This window comes from Oncorhynchus nerka, linkage group LG27 (genome assembly GCF_034236695.1).
Source record: "Oncorhynchus nerka isolate Pitt River linkage group LG27, Oner_Uvic_2.0, whole genome shotgun sequence".
NCBI lineage: Eukaryota > Metazoa > Chordata > Actinopteri > Salmoniformes > Salmonidae > Oncorhynchus > Oncorhynchus nerka.
Genome location: NC_088422.1, coordinates 11,336,774 through 11,349,128, shown reverse-complemented (window position 1 = coordinate 11,349,128; position 12,355 = coordinate 11,336,774). Strand labels below are relative to the sequence as shown.

The 12,355-nt window shown below is 43.0% G+C and overlaps 1 protein-coding gene across 11 annotated transcripts in view; it reads right to left on the bottom strand.

Annotated features, from left to right (window-relative positions):
* pdlim5a (PDZ and LIM domain 5a) overlaps positions 1-12,355 on the bottom strand; it is a 131,666-nt gene that overhangs the window by 81,868 nt on the left and 37,443 nt on the right. For all 11 annotated transcript variants that reach the window (XM_065011381.1, XM_065011380.1, XM_065011383.1 and 8 more), the window contains exon 3: positions 10,421-10,572. In XM_065011381.1, coding sequence (XP_064867453.1) covers positions 10,421-10,572 — 152 coding nt within the window. The remainder of the gene's footprint in view (positions 1-10,420; positions 10,573-12,355) is intronic.

Below are 12,355 nucleotides of genomic sequence, written 5' to 3'. Positions count from 1 at the left end.
ATAGGAAATGACTACGACTGGTTATGACAAATTCTAAGAAGAAGAAGAATCGATCTTTTCATCTTGCTGTCTAGCTAAGCGTATATTTACGTTTATATCACAACAGTGTTAGATCATTTATTATAGACTGTCAGCCGGTGTTGAGTTACGAAGGTTCAAGTCAAGTGTTACAGGAGGAATCTCCTCAGGCTCCTCTACGATGCCAAGCGAAGGTTTTATTAGTAACTAATCAGAGATCAGAACCGGTCTGAGGCGGTTGGTTGGGGCTACTCCCTCACTGCTGCCCACGTGGATGTGAGTCACTGTGTATATAAATCGCACAGCACCACCTCAGAGCATCTCTATTCAGGGTACACCACTTCAACAAATATATCCCAACTCCAACCCCCATGAAACCCCAGACCTCAACCACGATACCCCAACCCTCAACCACGATACCCCAACCCTCAACCACGATACCCCAACCCTCAACCACGATACCCCAGCCCTCAACCACGATACCCCAACCCTCAACCATGATACCCCCAACCCTCACTCATGATACACCCCCGACCCCAACCCTCACTCATGATACACCCCCGACCCCAACCCTCACTCATGATACCCCGAGTCCCAACACTCACTCATGATACCCCGACCCCAACCCTCAACCATGATACCCCTGACCCCAACCCTCAACCATGATGCCTCAACCCTCACCCATGATACACCAACCCTCAACCATGATACCCCAACCCTCACCCACGATACCCCCCAACCCTCAACCATGATACGCCCTGAGACCCAACCCTCACCCATGATGTCCCATGACACCCCCTGAGCCCCAACCCTTACTCATGATGCCCCATGACACCCCTGAGCCCCAACCCTTACTCATGATGCCCCATGACACCCCCTGAGCCCCAACCCTCACTCATGATGCCCCATGACACCCCCTGAGCCCCAACCCTCACTCATGATGCCCCATGACACCCCCTGAGCCACACACACACCCACACAGACACACACATATACCGTACAGTTCATGCTACACACACACATCACAACTGCTGCTACCAGACTCTTATTATGAATACTAAATACTGCACAATTGAAACACTTGCCCCCCAATCCTCCCTTCCCCAAAAGCTTTGTAAATATTGGACTATAAATTGTGCCTTCCTGTATTATACTTAAGCTAAAATGTTTATTCTATTCTATTGAGACATATTACTTTGCGTTGGCATTCTTATATTTTATTATTGTCTTATTGTTGTTGCATTGTCCAGAAGGAAGCTTTAAGGAAGCATTTCGTTGGATGGTGTATGCCATGTCTCGTACATACGACTAATAAAACATGAAACTTGAAAGGGGAAACTTCACCCCACAGCCTGTAGCACTCGTGGTGCACGGAACCACTCGGGACATAAAGTGCTTTCTCTAGTCAAACTGCTATGTGGAAACATGATGTGCCTCTTTGTGTGTGGGGTGTTTTCCTTATCGAGATCAATATTACAGCAGAACCTTGTGTTTTTATAAGATTCTAAATAAAGTGTAATCAAGCTAAATGTGTTTATGTTTATGACTTATCAGGGCCTAGTATCCATTTGGCTTTATACTTGGCTGTGTTTGTGTTGCTGTACTGTTCCACTGTGGGCTCAGTCACAAAGGAGGCTTATCAAGCAGCGCAATTATTATCTAACGGTCTTTTCAGCAGGAGAGATGTGAACACTGATAACGGAACAGGAACTATGGGAGCAATTAACTCTGCAACACAAAAGATTTTTCATCTAAGATCTGAGTGTTTCTGTGTGGTGTGTGTGTGTGTGTGTGTGTGGAGGCAATCAAGTTGGAGTGCCTGTAAGAAGCAGAATGTGTTACCTCCTAAACACCTCACACACACACACACACACACACACACACACACACACACACACACACACACCGAGAGTGGGCAACGCCCACAACGCACAACCACTGCCATTTATCAGAACAAAATAAATCATGTAATTAAGGAGAATACGTTTCTAATTGAGCCCTCTTTGGGAAACAAGGTATTTCTCCCCGTATTGGCCAGTAAACATATAGGATAATAACAGCAATACACAAAGCCTGTTCTATTGAAAGAGATTAAACATTTGACAACAGTGCCAATGAACATTTTATAGACACAATAATTCAAAATGGGAAATAGAGTATGAACAAGGAAACATTGTTTCTGAATGGAATATCTTTTTCCTCCCTTTCCATCATTCTTTTCCAACTTTCCTTCCCAATAACACTGACATCCCGGTCTTCCCATGAGCCTCCAGGCATATCTGGGACTGTTTTGTGTCCGTACGAGACTGAGCAATCCAAACAACTGACCAATCCAAACAACTGACCAATCCAAACAACTGACCAATCCAAACAACTGACCAATCCAAACAGCTGAGCAATCCAAACAACTGACCAATCCAAACAGCTGAGCAATCCAAACAACTGACCAATCCAAACAACTGACCAATCCAAACAGCTGAGCAATCCAAACAACTGACCAATCCAAACAACTGAGCAATCCAAACAACTGACCAATCCAAACAGCTGACCAATCCAAACAACTGACCAATCCAAACAACTGAACAATCCAAACAACTGACCAATCCAAACAACTGACCAATCCAAACAACTGACCAATCCAAACAACTGACCAATCCAAACAACTGACCATCTGACAGTCATTGGACGATGACGGGTTGATATACAACAGAGCTCCATGTGTTTGTTATGGTCCCGTTCTGAACTAGCCTAACTGACACGATCTTACCCTTTTTATTAGCCTTATCAAACTGAAATCGAGTAAATCTCAATAAGGGAATGGAAATATTATTCATTAGTGAATCGATTCAATTTCCCCCAGCTGCCCATAGCTGCCCGTAAAACTTTATGGAAGCTTGTGAATGTTAACGTAGCACAATGATATTTAATCATCCATTGTTTTTAGCAAAGGAGCAGCGTTTTCTCGCTCTCGTTTATCGGAGGCTCCTGCTCTTTAAATGTCACTCTCTCGCTCTCCTGCTCTCTGGCTCGCACACACACTCTCTCTCTCCCTTCTCTCCACGCATCTCTCTTTCTCGTCCATTCCTTCTCTCAGTGAGCTGAGATGAGGACAGGGTAATTGAGGGTAAAACAGTATAGTGAGGTGACAGCTGAGCTGGTTTGAGGACAGGGTAATTGAGGGTAAAACAGTATAGTGAGGTGACAGCTGAGCTGGTTTGAGGACAGGGTAATTGAGGGTAAAACAGTATAGTGAGGTGGCAGCTGAGCTGGTTTGAGGACAGGGTAATTGAGGGTAAAACAGTATAGTGAGGTGACAGCTGAGCTGGTTTGAGGACAGGGTAATTGAGGGTAAAACAGTATAGTGAGGTGGCAGCTGAGCTGGTTTGAGGACAGGGTAATTGAGGGTAAAACAGTATAGTGAGGTGACAGCTGAGCTGGTTTGAGGACAGGGTAATTGAGGGTAAAACGGTATAGTAAGGTGGCAGCTGAGCGGCCTGACAGTAGGAGGTTTATAAAAGCTCATGGTTGCCATTAGCAGCACCAGCTCTCTGTGTGAAGACTAACAGTAGGTGACAATCCAATGGGTTTAGAGCCCATCTTGAACGAAGGACTATCCAAGCAAGAGACCATTGCAGTGATTATGTTTTGTTGGATTGCATAACTTCTCTCAGTCTACAGATGGACGTTTTCCCAAAGTTGATAAACCTGAGTGTGACCGGCAAGACAGCAGAAATGGGAGAGGAACTCTTTCACATAGTGAGGACCCTGGGACTAAACACCTCCCTCTACAACTGGATCCTGGACTACCTGACGGCCGGCCTCCAGGTGTTAAGGGTAGGCAACAACACATCTGCCATGCTGATCCTCAACACTGAGGCCCCTCAGGTGTGTGTACTTAGTCCCCCCCTGTACTCCCTGTTCACTCATGACTGCACGGCCAAATACGACTCCAACACCAACATTAAGTTTGCTGATGACACAACACTGGTATGCCTGATCACCGACAACGATGAGACGGCCTATAGGGAGGAGGTCAGAGAACTAGCAGTGTGGTGCCAGGACAACAACCTCTCCCACAATGTGATCAAGGCAAAGGAGCTGATCACGGACTACAGGAAAAGGGGGGCTGAACAGGCCCCCATTAACATCAACGGGGCTGCAGTGGAGCAGGTTGAGAGTTTCAAGTTCCTTGGTGTCCACATCACCAACAAACTAACATGGTCCAACAACACCAAGACAGTTGTGAAGAGGGCACGACAAAAGAAAATCCCCCCCAGGAGACTGAAAAGATTCAGCATGGGTCCCCAGATCCTCAAAAATGTCTACAGCTGCACCATCGAGAGCATCCTGACCTGTTGCATTAACGCCTGGTATGACACCTGCTCGGCATCGGACCGCAAGGCAGTGCATAAGGTAGTAGGGTAGGGTAGTGCGTACGGCCCAATACATCACTCGGGCCAAGCTTCCTGCCATCCAGGACCTATATAATAAGCAGTGTCAGAGGGAAGCCCATAAAAATGTCAGAGACTCCAGTCATACAAGTCATAGACTGTTTTCTCTGCTACCGCATGGCAAGCGGTACCGGAGCGCCAAGTCTAGGACCAAAAGGCTCGTTAACAGCTTCTACCCCCAAGCCATAATACTGCTGAACAACTAATCAAATGGCCAACGGACTATTACATTGCCCCCCCATTTGTTTGTACACTGCTGCTACTCACTGTTAATTATTTATGCATAGTCACTTCAACGTCTACCTACATGTACCAATGACCTCTCCCCTGTACCCCCGCACACTGACTCGGTACTGGTGCCCCTGTATTTGGCCTCGTTATTGTTATCTTATTGTGTAACTTTTAATTACTTTTTACTTTAGTTTATTTGATTAACATTTTCTTAACTCTTCTTGAACTGCACTGTTGGTTAAGGACTTGTAAGTAAGCATTTCATGGTAAGGTCTACACTTGTTGTATTCGGCGCTTGTGACAAATAAAGTTGGATTTGATTTGATACCACTTTGCACCATCAAAACCAATTTACATGCTTACATTTTCAGACGGTTGACAAGACACACAAAGTTAGTTCAAAGTTATCGGTATTGCATTACTAAATCGCTGCAATGTGACAGCCATCTTCAAACTGAGAGAAAATATCAACAACTAAGACGTGCAACGTTATTCACTGTCACGACTTCCTGTCCTTGTTCTGGAGTCGTTCGGCGGTCGACGTCACCGGCTTTCTAGCCACTGCCGATCCACTTTTCATTTTCCATTTGTTCTGTCTTTGTCTTATCACACCTGGCTTCACTCAACCAATTACTGGTTTATGATTTAACCCTCTGTTCCCCATGTTGTATTTGTGAGTGATTGTTATCTGTTACGTGGATATTTGTCAGGCGCTGCACTTTTGTTTTAGACTGTGTTTTTGGCTCTTGTATGTGTTATGTGCTGTCATTAGGTAACCGGTATTAAAGTGTGCCTGTTTATTATACTCCGCTCTCCTGCACTTGACTTCGCCTCCCATATACAGGCCTAACATTCACCATCAATAGTCCTACATTCCATGGGGCAAGTCGAATTTTCACTTAGTCTTCCATTGGCTTCAATGCCAATGAAGGAAGTTCAGTGAAAGATATGTACTTTTTTTACCCCCCCCCTTTTGTGATTACAATATTGTCTCATCGCTGCAACTCCCCAACCAGTTCAGGAGAGGCGAAGGTGGAGTTATGCATCCTCTGACACATGATCCACCAGACGCAAGCTTCTTAACATGGAAGCCAGCTGCACCAATGTGTCAGAGGAAACCCTGTTCAACTGACGACCGAAGTCAGCTTGTAGGCGCCCGGCCCGACACAAGGAGTCTCTAGAGCACGATGAGCCAAGTAAAGCCCCCTCCGGCCAAACTCTCCCCTGACCCAGACGACGCTGGGCCAATTGTGCACTGCCCAATGGGACTCCCGGTCACGGCTGGTAATTCCACAGCCCGGGATCGAGCCCCAGGCTGTAGTGATGCCACAACACTGCGATGCAGTGCCTTAGACCGCTGTGTTAATTGGGAGGCAACAGCAGTGCTTTCTTATCTAAAACCAGTCAAAAAGCTGTGCCTCACATCCATCTAAGATTTTTTTTTAAACACCTGACCCGCACCAAAAATATATACATGTATAATTGTTAAATGAATCTAAGAACATCTAAGAAGGTTTTTAATACGGTGCTCGTAAAAAAATAATTGTCTGTGTTACAATCGTACCGTCTCACATCTGTCAGTTTGACCTTTTAAACCATGTATAACATCTGCAGCCCATCTCCTCTCATCAGACCTGCTTTCAAACCAAAGACTTTGTTGAAAAGAACTAACAAAGTGTCTCCTTTTCAAACACAAGGAGATACAAAAAGCATTGTTGTCATTTTTTTACGTCCTCTTCCTGTGATATCTGGCCTGCCAACAAACCCAAATCAAAGACGAAAAAACCACACAAAAAAACAGCGTTTCTGAGCGAGGCAGTAAAAACTAACAGTAACCGACGAGAATATAGTTTTTTTTTTCCATTACACATGTTCACTCATTAAACTCCAGATGGAGTAGGGGCCTATCCATGGCTTTCTCTGCCAGGGAAAGCCATGAAGCACAAAGCCAGCTCTGATAAGGCAACTTCGTGTTTAAGTAGGATTTGAGGAAATGGAGGCCTTTCTCTAAATCTACCCTTAATTTGAGCAATAAAGGAGATGTGGAGAATGTGTTCCCCACAATGGCTGTCCGATCGCACAGACATTAATGTTAATAATGGCCGTTAAGCAACCTAATGAAGCACGTATCACAGCATGTGTTTCCAATAGGTCAGGATCTACCCCTAAAGAACTGATAGCTCTCAGCTAGCCTAGCGCTCAACCCGTTTTCTTAAAAACAAACTCTCCAACTGAAGAACAATTCAATTAGATCGCCACTTGGCAACGACATTTCCAGCCTAATAAAATAATGGAGAACAAACTTCCACCATTTAAGAAGTTAACAGACCCTCTAGCTGGCAGTGCTGGAATAACACGACCAATGGAAAGACAAATGACCCACTAGAGAAAATATGTGGCATGTGGTTTCATAAGTCCAATCATATTACTAACTGGATCTATCTTTCATTAGCTTAAAAACAAGTTGTCACTGTCTAAGACATTCAATAGCAGTTACAGTTAGAGAAGTGGACTACTAATCTGTTTAAGTTATTGAATGTAGCCTATAATTCATATTCCTCTAAATCAATTGGTATACTTAACTAATTGAAATGAATGTTCTGTCAGGCTGTGGCCTTAAAGTAGAACATCTAATGAAAGAAGCAAGACATCAGCCTTCAACTGTCTTTCAAATGAATCCTTGAGATGAACATTGAGTGTACAAAACATTAGGAACACCTTTCTAATATTGAGTTGCACCCCCCTTTGGGGCATGGATTCTACAAGGTGTCGAAAGTGTTCCACAGGGATGCTGGCCCAAGTTGACTCCAATGCTTCCCACAGTTGTGTCAAATTGGCTGGACCATTCATGATACACACAGGAAACTGTTGAGCTTTAAAAACTCAGCAGCATTGCAGTTCTTCACACAAACCGGTGAACCTGGCACCTACTAGCATACCCCGTTCAAAGGCACTTAAACCTTTAGTCTAGCCCATTCCCCCTCTGAATGCCACACATACACAATCCATGTCTCAATTGTCTCCAGGCTTAGAAAACCTTCTTTAACCTGTCTCCTTCATTTAATCTACACTGTTTGAAGTGGATTTAACAGTTGACATCAAAAAGAGTTCATAGATTTCACCTGGATTCACCTATGTCATGGAAAGAGCAGGTGTTCTTAATGTTTTGTACACTCAGTATATGTAACCCCATAAGTAGTGGGTTCCAGAATTCTGAAAACACGGGAGCCAATAATATTGACCATGAACGTTTTTATTACTGGTTAAACAAAATCACTTTCTCTGAGCAATTTTATTAGAATAAAATAATATACTTTAAAAAAAAATACCATACAATATAGCTCAGTATTTGTATTATATATTTTATACAGTCTTTTTTTCTCATCTCTATCAAGGGTGCCAATAATTCCAGATCCTACTGTATTATACTTACTGACTGACTTTCCTAAGTGGAATCCTACATAGTGTATGTATGGAATTCCCTTGATGTCGAGGAGCATGAAGTCTCTTCCATCTCACAGATCATTGGCCAGGTTTAGATCGTGTTTCTTTTGTTTTTTACACATACATGTGTCCTTGAGTTATACACTATGGCTGTGGCATTGAAAGTTTCTTTCAAAGCTGTTATTTTTCCCATCAAACCAAAAGCAAACCTCTTTAATCTTTCAGCGCTGAGACAGAGCAAGAGGATATGCCTCCTAAGCGCCAAAACTGCTCTGTCAACACAATGTGTTTTCTTTACTGTTGCTCCAGTCCCAATTTGAGCATGCATGCGTTTTCCTCTTGTCCTCGCTATAGTCAACATAAAGTCCAGTATGCAAACTGGCATAGTGATTTATGAATTCAAGCTTAATGAAATATTGCTGTCCTAGCTGGTCTGTTTGGTCTGCTAGCAAAGAAGATCAAACCTGGTTCCCAGAACCTAATCCTGAAAAGATCACCCCCACAAAATCATGATTCGTCAAAATAACCAGTGACATAACACCAGCGCACCAAAACGAAATGATGCCCCTAGACGCTGATCTTGGTTCAGTTTTGCATTTTCCCCACTAGTGGTTAAGGTTAGGATTTGGGGAGGGGAAGCTGATCCTAGATCTGTACCTAGGGGCAACTTCCTGCATCACAGCAACAACTCAGCGTAATAAACACATAAGCCATACTGTGATTGCTTTAGCAGATTCCCCTTCAAAAGTACAACTGGGCTCTAAGGACAATTTATGTAATGATATGAATGCAAAAATTCCAACTAGGCTCTCACTCTCTTTACCTTTCTCTCTCTCTCTTTTACCTCTCTCTCTCTCTACCCCCTCTCTCTCTACCCCCTCTCTCTCTCTCTCTCTCTCTTTTACCTTTCTCTCTTTTACCTCTCTCTCTCTCTCTTTTACCTCTCTTTCTCTCTCTCTCTCTCTCTCTTTTCTCTCTCTCTTTACCTTTCTCTCTCTCTTTTTACCTCTCTCTCTCTCTCTCTCTCTCTCTCTCTCTCTTTACCTCTCTCTCTCGCTCTCTTTTCTCTCTCTCTTTACCTTTCTCTCTCTTTTACCTCTCTCTCTCTCTCTCTCTCTCTCTTTTCTCTCTCTCTCTTTACCTTTCTCTCTCTTTTTTACCTCTCTCTCTCTCTCTCTCTCTTTTTACCTCTCTCTCTCGCTCTCTTTTCTCTCTCTCTTTACCTTTCTCTCTCTCTTTTTACCTCTCTCTCTCTATATATTTTCTCTCTACCCCCCTCTCTCTCTCTCTCTCTCTCTCTCTCTCTTCTCTCTCTTTTTACTCTCTCTCTCTCTCTCTCTCTCTTTTTACCTCTCTCTCTTTACCTCTCTCTCTATATATTTTCTCTCTCTCTACCCCCCTCTCTCTCTCTCTCTCTCTCTATTTTCTCTCTCTCTACCCCCCCCTCTCTCTCTCTCTCTCTCTCTCTCTCTGTGCCAGTGGACTGAGCTCAGACCAGACGATCTCATCACTAGCTAGAACCTCTTCGCTCTCCTTACTATACGATTGTGATGACACTGAAGAATCCCATTTTATTAATTTATTTTTTATTTTTACCCCAAACCACAGGACCTGCTCTTCCTCTGTGGAAGATTAGTGCAATGGGCTCTGATTCAAAGTAGTGCACTATAAAGGGAATAGGGGGTCAATTGGTATGCGTACTCTGACAGGTCAAGAAAACCACATCAAAAGGCCTCCAGTGGGTTCAATCCATTTTCTAATGACAGCACAGGGCGATCCTACCCAATGCAGAGATGAGAGACCACACGTTTCCTATCGTTGTGTACAGCGAGCGTGTCTGTTTGACTGTGTCTTACAGCCCCGGGCCCTGGCTAGCATGCACACAGGCCTAATGTTACCAGAACCAAAGTGACCAAACAATTAAAAACACATGACCACAGGCAAGAGACTCAGCATTCCCCATATGGAGGAGACCAGAGAGCATCACAACTGGGAAACATACAGCGTGAGTCCACTTAAGATACATTTTTACAATAGCTGTGAACATCTGACTGTGTGTGTGTGTGTGTGTGTGTGTGTGTGTGTGTGTGTGTGTGTGTGTGTGTGTGTGTGTGTGTGTGTGTGTGTGTGTGTGTGTGTGTGTGTGTGTGTGTGTGTGTGTGTGTGTGTGTGTGTGTGTGTGCATGCATGCGTGTGCGTGTGTGTGTGTGTGTGTGTATCCAAATGTGACTATCCAAATACAGTGTGACCCTCCATATTGTTGTTTCAGTGTTTACCTTTGCAGGGTGAGGTTGAGGTTGCCAGCGCAGGCCTTGATCTTGTTCTGAGCTTCCAGGTGGTTCATTCCATCAGTGCTGATGCCATCAATAGACAGGACCACATCGCCCACTGCGATACGTGCCTTGGCTGCCTTTCCCAGGTCCGTGAGCTGAAACAAGCAACAACAACACATTTGTTAGAGATGTGTTCATAATGTATACAGTACATTTTGATAGAAACTGGGCCTACCTGCGAAGAGAGACATTTTCTTATTTTAAAAGTATGGTGCAAAGTTCCCAAAAAAACTCTATATAATCTAGCAGTGTGATTTAAATTGAAACTTTCTTCAACAATATGTGCTGTAAATATGTGCTGACTTTATTTATGTATTTCTCAGTTATTTATGTATTTCTCAGTTATTTATGTATTGCTCAGTTATTTATGTATTTCTCAGTTATTTATGTATTTCTCAGTTATTTATGTATTTCTCAGTTATTTATGTATTGCTCAGTTATTTATGTATTTCTCAGTTATTTATGTATTGCTCAGTTATTTATGTATTTCTCAGTTATTTATGTATTTCTCAGTTATTTATGTATTGCTCAGTTTACTAAACTCTAGTTAAGTAATCGCCTTCTTATAACGCTCATTGCTGAAGAAAAGTTTCACATTAAATCACAATCCCAGAATATGATGAGGCTATTGCACAGATAATTTGTTTCCTTGTTTTGAAAAACTACAAGCTAGACACACTGTCAGACTGGTTATTATCACATGGATAATAACAGACACCAATATTTCATCTGAGGATTTCAAACCTTCTGCATGGTTATGTGATAACCCAGCATTCAAACAAAGTGAAATTATACCACTTAGATTCCGACAGAAAACGCTCTAATTTGAAACAACTTTTAAAAACACAAAATAACATTTTGGAAGGCCTTAAATACCAGCACAGTCTTATGAAATGGTGGCAATGAATGTTTCACAGCCACAAACACAATAGCATCACTCTAGTACTGAAGTCAATGCTGTTCGCCATATGGTCGATGAACCATGATATAACTGGGGTTACCACTTGAAAAACGTTTCCCAACTGGCAGAAATTATTAGTTGGCCTTGGTTGGTGAGAGCAAACACATTCTTGACATAGTTACATCTTCAATTCAAATAGTCTTTTCCTTTTTGCTCTTCGCAATTTAACAACGTTGCTGTTGAAAATTAGTACGTGGTAACAAATAAATAATACACGTGTCCCTTGACTCTGTTTCTGTAAACACACAGCCGTGATATAAACAACCTGAAACAGACTACGTTTCCGTGTATACTGTATGCAGAAAACGTTCTCCTGTACTGCCTGTAGCCTCATAGAGCTGTTGTCAGAGCAGGAAGAGATTCAAGTTTAGTTTATTTTATATGCATGACAAAATTACATGTCACAATATTCTGTGTTTTAATGATGTTGTGGGCTGTAAACGCCAAACGAATTTCCCAAGTGGGGGATAATAAAGGTTTTCTAATCACATCTAGACAGCAATTCCCAACTGTTTAACCTCGTCAATATCCATCTGCTCTAACCAACTGATGACTCAGTAGTATCTCATGACTGACTAAACCCAGTCGCTGATGTGGTTATTTGTTCCGAGAATAACCACTGACTAACTATCATCGGCCGCATGTATAAAGAGTCGGAATGCTGATCTAGAATGAGATCCACCCTCCCCTCCCAGTCCATGTAATCATATTTGGTATGATCTAAAAGGCACAACTGATCCCAGATCAGCACTCCTATGCTGAGAAGCTTCTGGAATACAAGCCCTACTCTCCAGTTAACTTAGTGTCCCTTTGACATGATATTAACAAATGGCCCATAGTGTAGCTGGAACATGATAGGGACTGTTTGCTTGGACAACACATTCTCATCGGAGTTCTGGAAGAAGAGGAAGTCATGC